The 21,499-nt window shown below is 39.1% G+C and overlaps 1 protein-coding gene and 1 pseudogene across 1 annotated transcript in view; both read left to right on the top strand.

Moving 5' to 3' along the window:
- Positions 1 to 644: 644 nt before the first annotated feature.
- LOC119514454 lies at positions 645 to 1,111 on the top strand (annotated as a pseudogene).
- Positions 1,112 to 16,874: 15,763 nt separating this feature from the next.
- Positions 16,875 to 21,499, top strand: part of GPATCH8 (G-patch domain containing 8) — a 124,075-nt gene continuing 119,450 nt past the window's right edge. Inside the window, exon 1 of the mRNA XM_037808224.1 lies at positions 16,875 to 17,000. Within this exon, the coding sequence (XP_037664152.1) occupies positions 16,956 to 17,000 (45 nt within the window). The 5' untranslated portion in view covers positions 16,875 to 16,955. The remainder of the gene's footprint in view (positions 17,001 to 21,499) is intronic.

The raw sequence follows: 21,499 nt of genomic DNA, 5'->3' as shown, positions 1-21,499 counted from the left end.
TTTACAATGAAGTAATCGGTTGACAAAATCTTAACCAAGAAATGAAACTCAACATCACCAGTAATGGGACAAATTAATGTAATGTGCCTCCTGATGTGTGCACTGAGGACACAACATCACTTATTTAGTATTCTTGTAAAGTATTTAACCTGAATCTAATCATGAGCCAGAGAAATCTACAAAACAACTCGCCTGAACTCTTTCAAACTGTCAATGTCAAGGTAGTTAATGCTTAATCGGTACAGAGCTTCTGGTTGGGGTGATGGAAAAGTTTCAGTAATGGATGGTGTTGATGGTAGCACAACATTGTGAATGAAATTAACACCATTGAATTGTATATCTGAAAGTTACAATCGGAAATTTTATGCTGATATTACCACACACAGAAAAAAAACCCACAGAACTAAACATCACAAAGAGTAAACCCTAATGTAAACTATGGACTTACATTAATAATGTAAATACAACAATATCAGTTTATCAATTGTAACAAATGTATCATACTAATGCAAAATGTTAATAATGGGGAAAATTGCATGTGTTGAGGATATATGGGAACTCTGAACTTTCTGCATGATTTTTCTGTAACCCTACAACTACTCTAAAAAATAAACTTTAAAAAAATCAATGTCCTTTTCATGAAGATGGCGCTGAAAGCAAAGAAGGAAGCCCCTGCCCCTCCCAAAACCGAATCCAAAGCAAAGGCTTTGAAAGACAAGAAGGCAGTACTGAAAAGCATCCACAGCCACAAGAAAAAGATCCGCACTTCACCTACATTCTGGTGGCCCAAGACGCTACGTCTCAGAAGACAGCCCAAATATCCTCGGAAGAGAGCCCCCAGGAGATACAAGCTTAACCACTATGCAGTCATCAAGCTCCCCCTGTCCATTGAGTCAGCCATGAAGAAGACTGAAGACAACACACTTGTGTTCATTGTGGATGTCAAGGCCAACAAGCACCAGATCAAACAGGCTGTGAAGAAGCTCTATGACATTGACGTGGCAAAGGTCAACACCCTGATCAGGCCTGATGGAGAGAAGAAGGCATATATGTTTAACTGGCTCCTGACTATGATGCTTTGGATGTTGCCAACAAAATTGGGATCATCTAAACTGAGTCCAGCTGGCAAATTCTAAACCTAAGTTTTTTGACCATTAAAAAAAAAAAAAAAATCAATGTCATGAAAAACAACCAAAGTCAACACAACCATTCTAGACTAAAGGATACTGAAAAGACATGACAGCTAAAAGCAATGTTTGATCTTTGATTGGATTCTGTATCAAAAGCAAGTAGCTATAAAGACCATAATTGGGGGACTTTGAATATGGCCTGTATATTAGATAACATTATTGTATCAATGTTACATTTCTTGGGTGCCAAAATAGTACTGTGATTATATAGGAGGAAGTTTTTATTTTTAGGTAATATAGGTAAAGTGTTAGGATATCCGCAGCTTACTTTCAAATGGTTTAGCAAACAAAAACAAACAAACCCACACACACAGACACATATACAGAGAGGGAGAGAAAGTAAATGTGGCAACCTAAGAATTGAAGACTATAGATATGTATATGGATGTTCACTGTGCTATTCTTTCAACTTTTCTTGTGGATTAGAAAATTTTCAGAATAAACTGGGGAAAAATGTTAACAACAACAGAAACATTTATCAGCCAGCTGCCATGGCACCACCCCCTCCCCTTGGATGCCCTTTGCTCTGCCCAGAGTTAATCCTTTAGTTGCCAAAGGAGGGCCAAGGAGCTGGCTGGTTGTGGTAGTGGGGAAGTGCCTACGCATCTGGCAGTGCTGCTTACCAAAGGTATGGAAGCTTTTCAACATTTTAGTGATTGTTGCAGCTGTACTTACATGTACCTGCTTTAAAGTAGCTCTGATTCTAAAACATGTTCTGCTCATGTCACTCCCCTGTTCAAAAATATACAATGCCTTATCTCAGTCTGTTTTCCCATTTGTAAGATGGAGATAATTATGTTTCTTGCCTCTTACGGTGATGAAAATTAATTCGATAATCATGTAAAGTGTTTAATCGAGTGTCTAGTGCAGCATCAACACTCAGGTCCTTTAGTTCTGGAAAATGTTCATCTATAATTTCTTCTATTATTATATTCATGCATTATTAACCAGTACTATTTGTAGTAAGTGACAGAGCTGAATATGAAATCCAGGTGTGCCTGATGTCAAGGTTTTAGTTCTTGAACCCTAGAAATCTTTTTCTGTTCATCTTTGTGTCTCCTACAGTGCCTTGAGCCTAATGGTAATATATGTTTCTTTATCTGAAAATACAGTAACTTAATCACGTCACACTTCTGTTGTCTCTAGGTAATGGCTAGGGAACAGGCATTCACATCTCACTGCATGTTCTGTTGTGTGGATTAAATGACTTAATACACGTAAACAGCTTGGAACAATACCTAGCATGTAGTAAGTGCTCAACAAGTATTATTATTATCTGATAATGGATTATACATGGTCAATGTTTAAGGATACTCCTCTCATTTACCTTTTTTTTTTTTCCCTCTCATTACCTTTTAGTGTTAAAAAAAAACTCATTTATTAACTGGACCAGATCTAATCAGGACTGTTTAATAAAGAAATAAACCACAGAATGTGTTCCAAAGCCAACTGAAATTATTTGAGGGCCATTTAATCTTTGGAATTTTCTATATTGTCTTATCCCTCCAATAGTGAAGGTAATTGAGAATTTCCTGTGTGAGCATTTTTTTAAAATCACTGTTTGAATGTATTATGTCACCCCCAAACGCCATTATCTTTGATGTAATCTTGTGTGGGCAGACCTATCAGTGTTAATTAGATTGTAATTCTTTGAGTGTTTCTGTGGAGATGTTCCCCACACATCTGTGGGTGATGACTCTGATTGGATAATTTCCATGGAGGTGTTGGCCCACCCATTCAGGGTGGGTCTGAATTAAATCACTGGAGCCATATAAATGAGTTGACAAACAGAAGGAATTCACTGCAGCTGAGAGTGACATTTTGAAGAGGAGCTACAGCCAAGAGGGACGCTTTGAAGAACGCACAGGAGCTGAAAAGAGAGAGTAGCTGCAGATGAGAGACAGTTTGAAGATGGCCGTTGAAAGCAGACTTTTGCTCTGGAGAAGCTAAGAGAGGACAAACGCCCCAAGAGTGACTAAGAGTGACATTTTTGAGGAGCTGAAGCCTAGAGAGGATCATCCTGGGAGAAAGCCATTTTTAAAACCAGAACTTGAAGCAGACGCCGGCCATGTGCCTTCCCAGCTAACAGAAGTTTTCCGGATGCCAGTGAAGGTACCCGATTGTTGATGTGTTACTTTGGACACTTTATGGCCTTAAGACTGTGACTGTGTAACCAAATAAACCCCCTTTTATAAAAGCCAATCCATCTCTGGTGTTTTGCATTCCAGCAGCATTAGCAAACTAGAACAATCACCAAATTTGATTTTTGTTTTTATTGAACCTATATCCAAGACTAACAAGTCAAATAGTTCTATGTGGCTTTTTAAGAAAAATGTCAGTCCCTTTACCTAGTTCTTCCCATTCTGTTCCTTGAAGACAACTTTTTTCTCTTTTCTTCCTTATTCTTATTATCATGAATATTTCTAGATATTTCTAATTTCTAAATAATATGCTTGTGCAAGTTTGTATATATTGTGTCCCCCAGAAAAAGCCATATTCTTTGATGCAATCTTTTTTTTTAATTATTAAATTCAGTTTTATTGAAATACATTCACACACCATACAATCATCCATGGTATACAATCCACTGTCCACAATATGATAACATAGTTATGCGTTCATCACCACAATCTATCTCTGAACATTTTCCTTACATCAGAAAGAACCAGAACAAGAATAAAAAATAAAAGTGAAAAAAGAACACCCAAATCATCCCCCCATCCCACCCCATTTGTCCTTTAGTTTTTATCCCCATTTTTCTACTCATCCATACACTAGATAAAGGGGGTGTGATCCACAAGGTCTTCACAATCACACTGTCACCCCTTGTAAGCTACATTATTATATAATTGTCTTCAGGAGTCCAGACTGCTGGGTTGGAGTTTGGTAGTTTCAGATATTTACTTCTAGCTATTCCAATACATTAAAACCTAAGAGGTGTTATCTATATAGTGCATAAGAATGTCCAGCAGAGTGACCTCTCGACTCCATTTGAAATCTCTCAGCCACTGAAACTATTTCGTCTCATTTTGCATCCCCCTTTTGTTCAAGAAGATACTCTCAGCCCCACGATGCCGGGTCCACATTCATTCCCGGGAGTCATATTCTGCATTGCCAGGGAGATTTACACCTCTGGGAGTCGGGTCCCACATAGGGGGGAGGGCAGCGAGTTCACCTGTCGAGATGGCTCAGTTAGAGAGAGAGAGGGCCACATCTGAGCAACAAAGAGGTACTCAGGGGGAGACTCTTAGGCACAATTATATGCAAGTTTAGACTCTACTTTGCAGTAACGAGCTTCATAAGGGCATGTCCCATGATCAAGGGCTCAGCACATCAAACCGCCAGTCCCAATGTTTGTGACAACATCAACACCAGTCCAGGTGAGGATGTCCAACACATCCGCACCTTCCCCCAGATCCTCGGGGCTGGGGAGGGGGAGGCTGTAAATATATTTTTTATTATCTGCCCAAATTACTCTGGGATGTGTCACTATTTCATTCCAGCCTATACTAACCTACTGTATCTCACCTCCTATTAAACAAATCGACTGTAGAGTTGTACCATTTAGAAAATTTAGATCCTGTACCAAATAGATATCTATTCCCTTGGTCTCATATGGAAGTTGAAGTTTTAAAACACAATCAGTTTCAACCTTTACCCTTTGACCTGGCTTGCCCTGGTCTTAACCAGACCTGCTTCATTCATATCACTAATTGAAGTCTGGGCTCTTTTTCAGCTTTTTTTTTTTTTTTTTTTTTTTTTTTTGACAGTGGCTGTATGCACTAATACTGACATTCATATCTGCCAAGCTCTAGCTCTGAGTTTCAGGTGTCTCAGAGATATGCATTGTTCCAGAGACCAATCAGGTTATACGCTAGGGGATCAGCATCTTAAAGTTTACAGATAGGCATTACAATTCAGGGATAGAGTTAACTGCTGTAAGAGCTTACAATCTAGGGACTATTACAATTATTATGTCCACGTTAGGCTATGTTCTAAGATTCAATTCTGAGTTTACACACTGTAGTTAGTCCATACTGGTGAGGCATCATCCCTCTCACCATGTTTTCTCCAACATTTTTACTCATATATATATGTTTTCCTACAATTTTATAGAGTTATATTCTCATACCATACATTTATCCACAGTGTACAATCAGTTGTTCATGGTATCATCATAAAGTTGTACATTTATCACCACAATCAGCACTTGAACATACTGATTACTACAAGAAAAATTGTTTTTTTTTTTTTTAGCAATAAGAAAAAAATGATAAAAAGAAAAGTAACATGTCATACAATACAATATACTAGTAAGGACAGCAAATAACACCACTACCAAGAATCCCATATTCCTCCCCTATATCCCCCTCTCATATACATTTAGCATTGGCATATTGCCTTTGTTACAATTAATGGAGGTATATTACAATGTTACTGTTGACCATACACTCCAGTTTGCTTTGATTATGTTTTTTCCTGAATACCATCCCCTTTTCAAATTTCTACATGGTTGACATTTATTTGCTTTCCCACATGCAGAACCATTTTTATATTTGTATATTTAGTAACAGTCATTGGCCACTCCAGTTTTTGCCACGTTATACAGTCCCAGTCTTTATCATCTATCTTTACCTCTGGTGTCACACATTTTCCTATCCCACCTCTTTCAGCTTTACTCACAGACATCTTTGTTCAGTGTACTTACAATACCGTGCTACCATCACACAGTATTATGCTATCTATTTCTGGATCTATGCAATCAATCCTAAACATTCTGTAGTCCTTCAGCATCAAATGGCTGATCTCTGCCCTCTTTCTATCTCCCTGTTGCCTGTGTTGTCAGCTTTTAACTCCCAAAGTTTGTTCATTAATGTCTGTTCATATTAGTGAGACCATACAGAATCTGTCCTTTTGTTTCTGGCTAACTTCACTCAACATAATGTCCTCAAGGTTCATCCACATTATTACATGATCCATGTCTTTGTTCTGTCTTACAGCTGCATAATATTCCATCATGTGTATATACCACAGTTTGTTTATCCACTTGTCCTTTGATGGACATTTGGGCTGTTTCCATCTCTTGGCAATTGTGAATAATGCTGCAATAAACATCAGTTTACAAATGTCTCTTTGTGTCTTAAGTTTCAGTTCCTCTGAGTATATACCTAGCAATGGAATAGCTGGGTCATATGGCAAATCTATATTTAGCTTCCTGAGGAACCTCCATACTGTCTTTCCAGAGTGGTTGCACCATTCTACATTCCCACCAACAATGAATAAGTGTGCCTCTTTCTCCATATCCTCTCCAGCACTTGTCATTTTCTGTTTTTTGGATAATGGCCATTCTGGTAGGTGTGAAATGATATCTCATTGTGGTTTTGATTTGCATTTCCTTAATAGCCAGTGAAGTTGAGCATGTTTTCATATGCTTTTGAGCCATCTGTATTTCCTCTTCAGAAAAATGTCTGTTCATGTCTTTTGCTCATTTTTTAATTGGATTGTTTGTCTTTCTGTTATTGAGATGCAGGATTCCTTTATATATTCGGGATATTAAACCCTTATCTGATATGTGGTTTCCAAATATCATCTCCCATTGTGTAAGTTGCCTTTTTACTTTTCTGACAAAGTCCTTTGATGTACAAAAGTGTTTAATTTTGAGGAGATCCCATTTGTCTATTTGTTCTTTGGTTGCTCGTGCCTTGGGTGTGAGGTCTAAGAAACCACCTCCTATCACTAGATCTTTAAGATATTGCCCTACATTTTCTTCTAAGAGTTTTATGGTCTTGGTGCTAATGTTTAGGTCTTTGATCCACTTTGAGTTAATTTTGGTACAAGGTGTGAGATGGACATCCTCTTTCATTCTTTTGGAAACGGATATCCAGTTCTCCAAACACCATTTATTGAACAGGCTGCTCTTTCCCAGTTGCTTCGGCTTCACTGCCTTATCAAAGATCAGCTGACCGTAGATGCGAGGGTCTACTTCTGAACACTCAATTCAATTCCACTGATCAGTATATCTGTCCTTATGCCAGTACCATGCTGTTTTGAGCACTGTAGCTTTGTAATATGCTTCAAAGTCAGGTAGTGTGAGACCTCCCACTTCATTCCTCTTTCTCAAGATATTTTTGGCTATTCGGGGCACCTTACCCTTCCAAATAAATTTAGTTACTGTTTTTTCTATTTCTGTAAAGTAAGTTTTTGGGATTTGACTTGGTATTGCATTGAATCTGTAAATCAGTTTAGGTAAAATTGCCATCTTAACTATATTTAGTCTTCCAATCCATGAACATGGTATGTTCTTCCATTTTTTCAGGTCTTGTTCAATTTCTTTTAACAGTTTCTTATAGTTTTCTATGTAAAGGTCTTTTGTGTCCTTGGTTAAGTTTATTCCTAAATACTTGATTCTTTTGGTTGCTATTGTAAATGGGATTTTTTTCTTGATTTCCTCTCTTGTTGCACATTACTTGTGTATAGGAACACTACAGATTTTTGCATGTTGATCTTGTAGCCTGCTACTTTGCTGTATTCATTGACTAGTTCTAGTAGCTTTGCTGTAGATTTTTCTGGATTTCCTACATATAGAATCATGTCATCTGCAAATAGTGAAAGTTTTACTTCTTCCTCTCCAATTTGGATGCCTTTTATTTCTTTTTCTTGCCTAATTGCTCTAGCTAGAACTTCCAGCACAATGTTGAATAACAATGGTGATAGTGGGCATCCCTGTCTTGTTCCTGATCTTAGAGGAAAAGCTTTCAGTCTCTCCCCATTGAGTGTGATGTTAGCTGTGGGTTTTTCATATATTGCCTTTATCATATTGAAAAAGTTCCCTTCTATTCCTATCCTTTGAAGTGTTTTCATCAGGAAAGGATGTTGAATTTTGTCAAATGCCTTTTCTGCATCAATCAAGATGATCATGTGGGTCTTCTGCTTTGATTTATTGATGTGGTGTATTACATTAATTGATTTTCTTGTGTTGAACCAGCCTTGCATACCTGGAATAAATCCCACCTGGTCGTGGTGTATAACTCTTTTAATGTGCTGCTGGATTCGATTTGCGAGTATTTTGTTGAGGATTTTTGCATCTATATTCATTAAAGAAATTGGTCTATAATTTTCTTTTTTTGTAGTATCTTTGTCTGGTTTTGGTATTAGGGTGATGTTGGCTTCATAGAAAGAGTTAGGTAGCTTTCCCTCTTCTTCAATTTTTTTGAAGAGTTTGAGCAGGATTGGTACTAATTCCTTCTTGAATGCTTGGTAGAATTCACATGTGAAACCATCTGGTCCTGGGCTTTTCCTTTTTGGGAGCTTTTTGATGACTGACTCAGTCTCTTTACTTGTGATTGGTTTGTTGCGGTCATCTATTTCTTCTTGAGTTAATGTTGGTTGTTTATGCTTTTCTAGGAAGTTGTCCATTTCATCTAAGTTGTCTAGTTTATTGGCATACAGTTGCTCACAGTATCTTCTCATTATCTCCTTAATTTCTGTAGGGTTGGTAGTTATAGTTCCTTTCCCATTTCTGATTGCATTTATTTGCATCTGCTCTCTCTTTTTTTTTGTTAGCCTAGCCAGTGGTCCATCGATTTTATTGATTTTCTCAAAGAACCAACTTCTGGTTTTGTTGATTCTCTCTATTGTTTTCCTATTCTCAATTGCATTTATTTCTTCTCTAATCTTTGTTATTTCTTCCCTTCTGCTTGCTTTGGGGTTAGTTTGCTATTCTTTCTCTAATTCCTCCAGGTGAGCAGTTAACTCTTCAATTTTTGCTCTCTCTTCTCTTTTAATATAGGCATTTAGGGCAATAAATTTCCCTCTCAGCACTGCCTTTGCTGCATCGCATAAGTTTTGATAAGTTGTGTTTCCATTGTCATTTGCCTCGAGGTATTTACTAATTTCTCTTGTAATTTCTTCCTTTACCCACTGGTTTTCTAAGAGGGTGTTGTTTAGCCTCCATATGTTTGTGAATTTTATGACCTTCTGCCTTTTATTTATTTCCAACTTCATTCCATTGTGGTCTGAGAAAGTGTTTTGTATAATATCAATATTTTTAAATTTGTTGAGACTTGTTTCGTGACCCAACATGTGGTCTATCCTAGAGAATGTTCCATGAGCACTTGAAAAAAAAGTGTATCCTGCTGTTGTTGGATATAGTGTTCTATAAATGTCTGTCAAGTCTAGTTCATTTATCATACAATTCAACATCTCTGTTTCTTTAGTGATCCTCTGTCTAGATGTTCTATCCATTGATGAGAGTGGTGTATTTAAGTCTCCAACTATCATTGTAGAGGTATCTATTTCTCCTTTCAGTGATCACAGTGTTTGTCTCATGAATTTTGGGGCATTCTGGTTTGGTGCATAAATATTTATGATTGTTATGTTTTCTTGATGAATTGACCCTTTTATTAATATATAGTGTCCTTCTTTGTCTCTTTTAATTGTTTCGCTTTTGAAGTCTAACTTGTCTGATATTAATATAGTTACTCCTGCTTTTTTCTGGTTGTTGTTTGCATGAAATATCTTTTTCCAACCTTTCACTTTCAGTCTATGTTTGTCCTTGTGTCTAAAGTGAGTTTCTTGTAGACAGCATATAGATGGGTCCTGTTTTTTAATCCATTCTGCCAGTCTATGTCTTTTTATTGGGGAGTTTAATCCATTTACGTTTAGTGTTATTACTGTAAGGGCAGTACTTTCTAATACCATTTTGTTTTTTGGAATTTATATGTCATATCTTATTTTTTCCTCTCCTTTTACCTTTCCTGGTAATCTTCATTGCTGCACTCTTCTCCAACTCTCTCTCTCCTGTCTTTTCCTATCAGCCTGTAGCACTCCCTTTAGTATTTCTTGTAGTGCCAGTCTCTTATTCACAAACTCTCTCAGTGTCTGTTTGTCTGAAAATGTTTTAATCTCTCCCTCATTTTTGAAGAAAAGTTTTGCGGGATATAGAATTCTTGGTTGGCAGTTTTTCTCTTTCAGTATCTTAAAAATATCATGCCACTGTCTTCTTGCCTCCATGGTTTCTGCAGAGAAATCTGTACATAGTCTTATCGACCTTCCCTTGTATATGATGGATCGCTTTTCTCCTGCTGCTTTCAGAATCCTCTCTTTGTCTTTGACATTGGACAATCTGACCAGTAAGTGTCTTGGAGTAGGTCTATTGGGATCTATTCTATTTGGGGTACGTTGTACTTCTTGAATCTCTAATTTTCTGTCTTTTATAAGAGTTGGGAAATTTTCAGTGAATATGTCTTCTATTACTCTTTCTGCCCCTTTTCCCCTCTCTTCTCCTTCTGGGATACCCATAACACGTCTATTTGTGCGTTTCATGTTGTCACTCAGCTCCCTAAGACCCTGCTCATATTTTTCCATTTTTTTCACCATCTGTTCTTTTGTGTGTATGTATTCGAAAGACCTGTCTTCCAGTTCACTGATCCTTTCTTCTACCTGTTCAAATCTACTGTTGTGTCCCTCCATTGTGTTTTTCATCTCCTCCATTGTGGCCTTCAATTCCCATGAGTTCTGCCATTTGTTTTTTAAGTTCATGAATTCTTGTTTATGGTCATCCAGTGTCTTCTTTATATCCTTCAGCTCTTTTGCTATATCTTCCTTCATTTCATCGAATTTATTTAGCATTAATTGCCTCCACTCCTGTGTCTCAGCTGAGCTATTAGTTTGTTCCTTTGGCTGGTCCATGTTTTCGTATTTCCTGGTATGGCTTGTTATCTTGTCTAGGCATCTGATTTTCTTGATTAGTTTATTTTGGAGCTTGTTGTCTATCTTTTACCTAGTGGTTTTCTTGTTGGTTGGCTTTGTTCTCTGGCCTCTGTTATTCAGTTCAACTTATTCTAGACCTCTAACTTAGGTTCTATTTAGTTGATCTGAATTTTTCCCCTCTTGTTTTTTCTGTTTCTTGCTCTGCCTCTATGTAACCTTTTTGTGAGTGGGTCTCCTCAGATATGGTCAACCCTAGTCAGATTTTCCCAGTCTACTGAGGCCCAGGTCTCATTGGGAGGGTATGGAGTTTTCCTGAGAATGAGACCCTCCTATGAAGCCTTTTGAATTGGTGCTTTTCCTCTCCTGTCCAGCAGGTGGCGCTTGCCAGCCCGCAGCTCCCCCATCAGTGTAAGGAGGTGTGGAGACTTTAGTTCTGGTGACTCTGATCCTGTTGGAGGTGTGGCTGACTGAAGCCGGAATCTGAATTCCAGCCCCTGGGGTCTGAGTTCCCAGAAGGAGGACTGCCAGTTGAGCTGGACCTCCCTCCACTCTCCCAATCCTCAGAACTCCAGTTATCTCTCAGGAGCACTATTCCCTTCTCCCCTCTCCTCTTCGGGGCATCTCCAGCTAGATTCCTTGGTCAGCCTGACTTGCCAATTAAAGACGGGGTTGGAGGCCTTCAGTAGTGAATACAGAACACTGTGGGTACTCTGTCTCCCCCCAAGCCCAGCCTAGTCCCTCAACCTGGGCTTTCCGATAGGAAATAACCACATATATTACTTTTAGATTAAAAAAAAAAAAAAAAAAGAAAAGAAAAAAGAACAAGAAAAAGAAGAAAGAAAAAAAAAAAAAAGAGTCCCTTTTAAAAGTCTTTCCCCAGCCTGGAAGTTTTGTCAGTGTCAGAATAGAGCATTTAAAGATATGCTTTGGGCTATTGTCTGATAATTACTTTCCAACAGCTTCAGTTCCACCCCTGCTGGGAGCTATTGAAATGCAAAAAGATAAGGGATCAGTGAGAAGCCAGAAGGGACAAATTGTAGGGGAAAAAAAAATGGCTTTTTTGGAGTCTGGGAATGGGTGCCCGCTTTTACGTGCCCCCACTTCTTGGAGCCCAGCCCTTCTTTAGTACCCCAGCTCCCAAAATTAGTTAATTAATTTGTTAATTAATTCTGCAGTTGAGGCTGGGTTGAGCCTCCCTTCTTGCCCTCAGCAGATTGCTGTTTTTTGTTTTTTTTTTTCTCCTCCCCTTTCAGGGAGCCGGCAGCAAGACAGTCTGTGAGGTCTGGGTGGGGAGGGGCGCCAGACCCCTGGTCCGGGGAGCTTACAATGTTCGCTGCGATCACAGCTTTTCCTCCAATTCCAAACTTGCGTCCAGTGTGTGACTGGTTAATGGAGAACCTGAAAACACTGTTTCATATAGTTCTTGGGCAATTGCCAACTGCTGTAAGGGAGAGACGAAATTCTGCTCCTCACCACTCCGCCATCTTGCCCCGCCCTCTTTGATGCACTCTTGTGTGGGCAGATGTATTAGTGATGATTAAGTTGTAGTCTTTGGATTAGGTTGTTTCCATGTAGATGTGACCCATCCAACTGTAGGTGATAATTCTGATTAGATAATTTCTATGGAGGCATGGCCCCACCCATTTAGCATGCACCTTGATTAGTTATATAAGTGCTCAGACAGAAGTTGCTCAGAGCTTCAGCAAAGAGAGAGCAACTAAGAGTGACCTTTTGGAGGAGCTGCAGCTGAGAGGACAAAACGCCCCAAGAGCAACTTTTTGGAGAACGCCATTTTGAAACATAACCTAGGAGCAAGCAGATTCCAGTCATGAGCCTTACGAACTAAGAGAGGTTTTCCGGACACAAAAGGCCATCCTTCAGTGAAGGCACCCTCTTACCGAGGATATTTTATGGCCTTAAGACTGTAACTTTGTAACCAAATAACCCCCCTTTATAAAAGCCAATCCATTTCTGGTGTTTTGCAAAACAGCAGCATTAGCAAACTGGAACAATGCTCATACTGATATTTTTTATTTTCTTTAAAATCTAGATATTATCTATTGAGCTCCTACCATGGAAGAAGGTTTAGATCTCTTAAAGCACCTTCCCCCCAAACACATAACTCTGCTCCCACATTCTCATAATATACTTCTAACATATATTTTTGTTGGATTAATATTCAGTGTTTATATTGTGACTATAAATATTACTCATAGTACAGTCATGTCATATAGCATGATTACTGCTGCTTCCTGACAATTTTTCCCTCTGGAATTTATCAATTGCCTTTTCTCCCCCATTTGCTTAGTTTTCTGTACTCCTATCATGGACTTTAACCAAACACTCATGAGAAGTGTAAATCTCCTTGCTTTCAATCCCACGAGGTGTTCTATCAGATTTTTATTTATTTATTTATTTAATTTTTAAAATTATTTATTTATTTATTGTCTTGCTGACAGTCTTCCTAAGGACCTCTGTCTTCCTATGTCCTCATCTGGACTGGGTGATTGTTAAGCTGGTGCATCACTGTCCTTCTGGAATGACACTGGGTTTTCCCTTTGCTTTTTCCTTGGGTTGTATACCTGCTTTCTGAATCTCAAGTTGCTCTCTTTCTTGTTTACTCTCTAGTTTAGCTGTAAAACATCTTCCAATAACTTCCAGAGAAATGGTGCATGGGAAGGAAGTTTTTTTGAAAGCTTACAGGTCAAAAGCTGTCATATTTCTCTCTCACAGTTGATTAATGCTTGGGTGGGTATAGATATCTAGGTTGGCAACCATCCTTTTGGAATTTTCAGGGCATTACCAGGGCATTACTCCCCCAGTCTTCTCTCCTCTGGAGTTTTGAAGAAATCCAAAACCTTTCCAATTCCCTATCCTTCATATACAACCTATTTTTTCTCTGTAGGAGCTTCTCTTTGTCCCATGTGTCATGAAATTTCACAATAATGTCCCTGGCAGTGTTATTTTTCATTCATTGTGCTGGGCTGTCTGAATTTGGAAACACAGGCCCTTCAGTACTATGAAATGGTCATATTATATATTATCTTGCACCCTCCTTTTTTTCCCTGTTCTTTCTGGAAATCCTGCTGTTCAGATGTTGTATCGGTCCTCAAACTTTCTTATCTGTTCTCTCCTATTTCTATCTTACCCACTCAACAAATCTTTATTCAGTGCCTACTTGATTCAATGCCTACTATATACAGCATATACATCTATGTTGTAGGTGCTGAGAATACAGAAGGGAACAAAACTGAGAAAAATCTCTGTTCTCGTGGAGGTTACATTCTAGCAGAGGAATAAAGACAATAAGCTGAATTATACAGTATAACTAAATTTATACTGTATAACTAAAATTATAATGTATAATTAAATTATATAGTATATTAGAAAGTGGTAAGTGCTGTGGAGAAAAATAACAGGGAAAGAGGCTAGGGAGTTCAGAACATATGGCTCGGTAATTTAAAGAAGGGTGATCAGGGAAGATCTTACGGAGAAAGTAATATTTGAAAAAAGACCAAAAGATGAGGGTGCCAGCCATGTGGTTATCCGGGAAAGAATGATCCAAGTAGGAAGAGCAGCATACACACAAGCCCGAAGGCGGGGCACGCAAAGACAGGAGACCTGGTGTATGCAAGCCAGGAGGGCAGTGTGTCCAGGGAGCAGGGGAGAAGTGGGGCAAAACAGAAGATGAGGTCTGAGAGGTAAGGTGGTGGTGGCAGGTAACATGAATTACATGGAAAACCACTGAGGGTTGGAGTAGGAGACTGACATGACTATTTTTAAGAGGATCACCCCAGCTGCTGTGCAGAGTATAGGGGACAAGGGTGGAAACAGGGAGAACACTTAGTAGTTACTGCAATAATTCAGAAGAAAGTGAAGGCAGCTTGGACCAGACCAGGGTGTCTTTTTACTCTGTTTTCTGGGAGATTTCCTCAATTTATTTTCTAACTCCCTTCTATTGCATTTTTCATTTCTATTTAAGAATTTTTAATTTCCAAAAATTCTTTCTTCATCACTGGATATTCTTTTTTTTTCTTTCCTTTTTTGCATTCTATCTTTGTTCCATGATGTGATCTCATATCTCTGTGGATATTGATTATAATGCTTTACATGTTTTCTTCTGCTCCTTTCATTATCTCTGGTTCCTCTGAAATCCTTTTTTTTTTTCCTGGTGTGTGTGTGTGTATGTGTGTGTGTGTGTGATTCCTGTTACAGGTTTCTCTCAAATATTTGGTAATCATAGGAGTGAGGCACTAAAGAGCTGAGTGGAAACTGTGCCAACAGGGCTTGCTGACTGATTAGTTTCTCTGTGGGATATTTGGGCAAGAACATGACCTTTTTTGGGGAGAGACCCCTACTCATCATTGTAGGTAATTGTAGGTTTTTTCCCCCCTAAACCAGTCAATTTCTCCAGAGAGGGATCCTCTGGTCTCTTGCCAGCATTAGAAACCTATCCAACAGTTCTCTCTAATCAGATTGTTGGCTTTCACCTAATCCTCCTGTTTTAAGCATGGCACTCCCTCCCTCAGCTGTGCCAGAAATGTCAAAGTCCAGAGTCTCTGTTTCAACCTTTCTAGAGAGTGAACTTCCAGTTTGCTCCCGGTGGGAGAAGGAGATATAGGTTCTAAACGTTCCCTAAAATGCCTTGTAACCAGTCCTCTTGTTTTCAGCCCCACCCATATCCTTACCTTCTGAAGTACCTGGAAGTTTTCTGGTGCTCCTCAGCATAAATCCACTTGTTTCTTGGTTTCCTCCATTCCAGGACTTAGCTTTCTTAACTCTATTAAAGCCATTTCCGTATCTGCCATGAGTATCCTTACCTTTCTTTACAATGTTTGAGTTTTGCCTCCTCTTAGATGGGGAGTTCTTTTGAATGCTTAAAATTGTTTGGGCTGGAGATGGGGTAGGGCAGAGGGTAGCAAAGGAATTGAACATACACGCCCTTGCTCCAAAAATTTACATTCCATTTGAGTCTTTCTTCTTTCCTGGAAGCGTGAGGGCCATTTTTGCGTTGTGTGATTTCTGTCAGCCACCGTTTTCGGAAGCAGAGATGTTCTGCCACACTTGTCTTTTATGCATTTTGGCTAAGGGTGCTGGAGGGTTGGATGGGGTCACAAGGAAGGTCATAGGATGGGAAAATGTGATTTGACCTACACAAAGTCAGCGCTGAGCAGAAGCTTAGAGATTACTAAATTCAATTTCCTTATTTCTGAAGCCCAGAGAACTTTAATTGATTTGGATCAATTTCAGTCCTTTAAGAAATAATACTTATCTCAAAGGATTGCTCCAACATGCCAAACTTTTTCTCACCTTAGGACTTTTGGGTCAAACGTTCACTTTGCTCAAGACCTTACAAGGCTGTGGGCTCCTTTCTGATCCTCAGGACAAAGGTCGTTTCAGAGGTTGTCCCTCTCATCACTGTACTCAGTTTTACTTATTTTTATAACACTCATTAAATTTAAAATGACATAAAGATTCTATTAGTTATCTGACTACACCCACTGGAATGTAACCCGTAAGAGAAAGGATCTTTCCTGTCTCTGTCACTGTTTTAGCCCTCAGGGAGAACTGGGATTCGAAACTAAAGTCTAGCCCTAAAGCCTGCGCTTCCAACCACTACTTTAAACTGCTATCTGATGAATAAAGTTGAGGGTGGACCTCTGCATACACAGGATATGAAAGAAGACATTACACGAGAGAGACAGCAGGTAAAAAGCACCTAAACTTAACCCCACCGTGCCCCCTCTGACCTTTCCCTCCGGAAGCTCTAGCAGCCCTCGAGCACCAGTGCGCACGCGCGTCCGCCGAGGTCGCTCTGGGACGCGCGCGCGGCTGGGACCTGAGGGAAGGTTCCTCTTGTGGAGCTGGAAGGCGCTTGCGCCGGCGGGGCTCCCGTCAAGACGCGCGTTCTCGCTCCCTCCCTCCCCCGCTTGCGCGCCCCCGGTGGGCGTGGGAGGAGGCGGGGAACAGGGGAGCAGAGCAGAGTGGGCGGGTGTTGCGGGAGGGAAGAAGCGAACCGGAGCGCGTCGTCCTGAGAGGAGTGAAGGCGGCAAAATGGCGGACCGTTTCTCCCGCTTCAACGAAGACCGAGACTTTCAGGTAAACACGGGCGCCGCTGAGTAGCCGGGGAAGACGCAGTCGAGCCCGGAACCTCCTTCACCCCCAGCTCCTGGCTCTCTTTCCCTCCAGGCTCTGTTCCGGCTTCCTAGCTCGCTCTCCTCCCTCCTCCGATTCCTCAAGGGGCCTCTCAGCTTGAGGCGAGGCGAGGCCGCATCTCATCTCACCGCGCATTCTCTTACCTCTTAAAACTCAAGCCTCCGGCTTTGCGGCTTCGGCCTTTTCGGGCTTCGATTTCGCAACCCCAGCCTTGCACTGCGTAGAGGGCCGTGTTTCCCTCGGGTCTGCCAAATCTGGGGGCGCAGCGCTGACTCCTAGGGGAAAAGAGGGTTGGAAGAGCTTGGGACGAGTGTTGCTGAGGCCTGGGCTCCTGACCCTTGGATTTTGCTCACATGGATCTTCTTGGGGCCCTTCTCCCCTTTTCTTTCACTATAATAAGTAATTCCATTTTATAGTCTTATTTTTCCGTTCCTCACCCGAAAAAAGATTGCCTTGGTTATCAAAGCATTCATGGTTAGTCAAACATTGAGATTTCCCCGGGCATAAATGTTGTGTTGTTATTTGGAAAACAATGTTACAGGACTATAGTCAATGTAAGTTCAATGAAGCGCAAATCCTACCTCGAAAGATTTGTGAGAAGCGTAATGATAATGGGCTTTCCAAGCGTGTATTAACTAGTGCCAAAAGCTTGATTTTTCTCTCTTCAGTTGCAGGTGTTGGTATGGAGAAATGTCCTTGCAAGCATTGTTGAGGAAAAAATTAAGGCCAAATTAGAATAACTCATCCTTTGGCTGTTTAAAATTTCTTGCTGTTGAGCATTGTTACCGTGGAAATCTGAGAAACTAAAAGGGATTTAGTAGAAATTGACTACTTCTGGGGTAAAGTAAGTCCTCAGAGTCTCAAAGGAACAACTGCATTACTACCCCATATCCTGGCAACAGCAATTTGGGTCAGGGGTTGAACATCAGAACTCAAGTTTTTAATTCCGCTGCAGCTCTTCCTCAAAGCAACGTGGAAATATGCTAGATGTGTTTCAGAAGGCAGTGTGAGGGATTCTAATTCCCTGACATGATTGGATCAGTAAATAAATAGGTAACGCAGTCTAGCAGTTTTAAACTAATACTCTTAACAGTCTAGTACATAGATGAGAAGTTTTGCAGCAATAAGGGATTTGGGGGCTGTTGAAAATCCTTGGGATCATGTGCCTGCTGAATAGCTGCAGAATAATACAGGGTTTCAAGGTGCTTTAAGGGTATGGTGCAGGTCCAGGGAAGTTTGAAGCAGTTCTGATGCCTGAGAAAAGTTGTATTTTAGCAGGTACCATAAAATGTCAGTAGACTAAGATATGTGGGCTTTATTGGTAATTTTAAAAGAGGCAGATTAATAACTAAACCTGAGTGCTTTTCAGAGGAGATAATTTCAAGGTGACCTAATAAAATTGGAAATAGATAATATGGGCAATTAAATTTTGAGGAAACCACAGAATTCCAGCAGACTTAAAAACAACAACAGAAAACCCCACTGGATTTGCAGGGCTTTGAAAGAAGCTTTTGAAAACTGGATAGCAAAATATGAATGTTATTACCCGAAGAATTGAAATTAGCCTCTAGTTTTTCTGTACCCAATTTCTAAGACGATCCTCTGATGCTTTAGTTAGGTTTATGTAATATTGGTCAGCCAGAAAAATGTTTTTTATTCAGATGTTCTGACATTTGGGGTAAATAGGGTATTGGTAATGGAAATCATTTAGACAGTTATGAGATGTTAAAATTTTGGTAAATTATTGTGCTAACACTTCTAAATAACATTCATTAAAAATACTTAAAATGGTGTTTTTTTCTGAGAAATATAGATTGAGTTTCACAAATGATGTGCCTTGATTTAAACTTCTCGGAAAGGAGAATGTAATGTAATGCAGGACATGCCTGCATATAGGATATTTGAAACATTTTCAAGTTCAGGTTATTCAAAATTAAATGTGGCTTCCTTTTAAGTTTTTAAGTGGTGAATAAGGTGGAAGCCACTGACTGCTGTGGCTATTTTGTTTGTGAAAATAGTCTTGAAAACAAATCCAAAGTTGGTTTCCAAACAGTGGATAGGTCCTGTTGTTTTAAACAGATCTTATAGCACTGGACATTTCCCTGTGCCACCTTCTCCGGTGAGTTCTAGATGACTGTCATTTTCTTTGCCTTTACTTTGGTAAGATAATTTACAACTGTAGACTTTCATTCTTTGCAATTTACTATCAAGTGCAAATGTTGGAGAATTTGAGTATTGTCTCTTGAACTTAGTGTGGTGCCAGAGAGGTGGGCCCACTAATTAGATTTTGTAGAATAACACCTAAAGTTGATTTCAGAGGTGTTTTGTATAATATAGCTAGAAGCTTAACTGTTGCATGCCGCTTGAAGCATTTATTAATGGAGTAATAGTTATGGGCAGACTTAAAGGGTTTTTTTGGTAATTATATTAATAAACAGGCCAAGTACACACAGCTGATAAACGGCAGAGCCTAGGTTCAGACTAGAGTGTTTTAGTGTTGTATGACCCCTGAACCTGTGCTCTTGACCAATGCTATACTATCTCTGTTGACAATTATATATTTTTTGTAACTGTACTTGAGTCATCAAATGTGGAGGATAAACTTGAAGATCACAAAGAATAAGTTTACTTTTAGAGAGGTGATACAGTTGCAGCTTTTACTCTGTTCTGTTTTGTCGAGTTAAGTTTCTTCTTGATCTCCCAAGGGCTTCTAAGAAGGCTCTTGACAGTTATACTGTGTCATAGAGGATGTATTGTCTACTGTTGTTTTAGTTTAGACATCCTTTTGTCTGACCTTTTACAGTGATATTTTATCTTTGGAAATCTTTATGATCAAGGCTGATGTGTTTATTTTAAAAGATATTTTAAGTTTTAACTAGTCTTTTAAGAATCTGACCTCAGTTTCTGAATGAGACCTGACTTCTGCCAAGGCTTACCAGATTAAGATTTATCTGGTTACATATTGGAATGTCACACAAACTAATGGAAAATATGTAAGATAATTCAAGATAAAGGTGTATTCACCATTTTATATTGTAGGTTCATTAAAGGTAGTTTTATTTGTATAGCGCTGGACATCTATAAATTGTTACTGTATTTTGTGTTGTGCAGCCATTAATGGCAATGCAGTTGCATGGTAGTGAGGACATGTTCTTCAGTTTGTGTACTTGCACAGGACTGATGATTTAAAGTAGCCTCTCATTCCTTATTCTGAATGTTGCTTTCTTCTCTGCATTAGCTTTCTAATGAAAAGGAGCTATGATAAAAAAAGATGAATGAGTGATAAGGTGATGAAAGAAACAAGAAATATCTTAAAAGTAATAATAAAAATATAAAAATTGCCCAAGAATTTTCTATAAACTGTATAAATAATCGTAATAGTAGATAGCAGTAAACAAGTCGTGTATTGCTTTTATGCAGTATATTTGTAACAGTTCTTTATGTTGATATATATGATATCAGGATGTGACCCTCAGGAAATTTTTAGTTGAGACCATTAAGTGAGGAGGTTTATAGTTTTAAAGTACTTAGATCACAGAAGCATATTAATGTTTTTTCTGTGTGTTACCAGTAGAGTTGATATTCTAATGCAGGCATGCCAGAGATGACACATGGACAAGTGTTCTAATCTCTATTCTCTGGGTCTCCTTCTATCCCTGGAAGACTGACACTAGCTGTGGAATACTAAAACTCATGCAAAGTAATTACCACTCCTTTTCCTGTAGTATATGTGGAAATGATTGGAACCATGGCTGTACCAATTTAAAAATATGATGAATTGACATGATTATTGGCAAATGCAAAATGATGTTGGTTGATACATTCTTGACATCAAGAGTGATCAAATAAGGTCAGCATAAGGGAAGGCCCCCTGGAAGTGATTTGAAGGGTAAAGGGTATATATTTAAGGCAAAGGTGTTTAAAAAAGTATGGGAAATATCAAGAAATGACACCATAGAGAAAGACTTATAAATTGCATTTGGGGAAGGATGGGGTTGGCAAGAATTGCGATCATAGGGCTTGATGTGATGTGTACCTATTTATTTTGTTTTCAAAATAGGCATGGAAAACCAAAAAGAAACAAATCTAGACAAATATGCTACTTTTAGGCTGATTATTTCAGGGTTGTGCTAGTGCAGTCAAATTTGTAGAAAAACATGTGTCCCTGTAGTGTCTTCTTTTTTTTTCTTCTATGCTTGTCACATAATTCTCATTAGAGTACCATCAGAGGTTTCTTCTATCACTTTTTCTCTGGTCATCATGATAAGTTATATAACCAAAGGTTAATTTGTGACTTAAAAAAATTTTTTTTAATCACCCTTGTAATCAGCTACCTTGATTGTACTCCTTCATAGTTGATATACATTTCCATATGTTTTCTGTCTATTTGACTAAATAATAGAAAGAAAAAAGAACAGTTTGGTTTCTTGATGAGGTCAAGA

Source organism: Choloepus didactylus, chromosome 18 (genome assembly GCF_015220235.1).
Source record: "Choloepus didactylus isolate mChoDid1 chromosome 18, mChoDid1.pri, whole genome shotgun sequence".
Lineage (NCBI taxonomy): Eukaryota > Metazoa > Chordata > Mammalia > Pilosa > Megalonychidae > Choloepus > Choloepus didactylus.
Note: the sequence above shows the minus strand (reverse complement) of the source record. Positions and strands in the feature narration are given on the sequence as shown.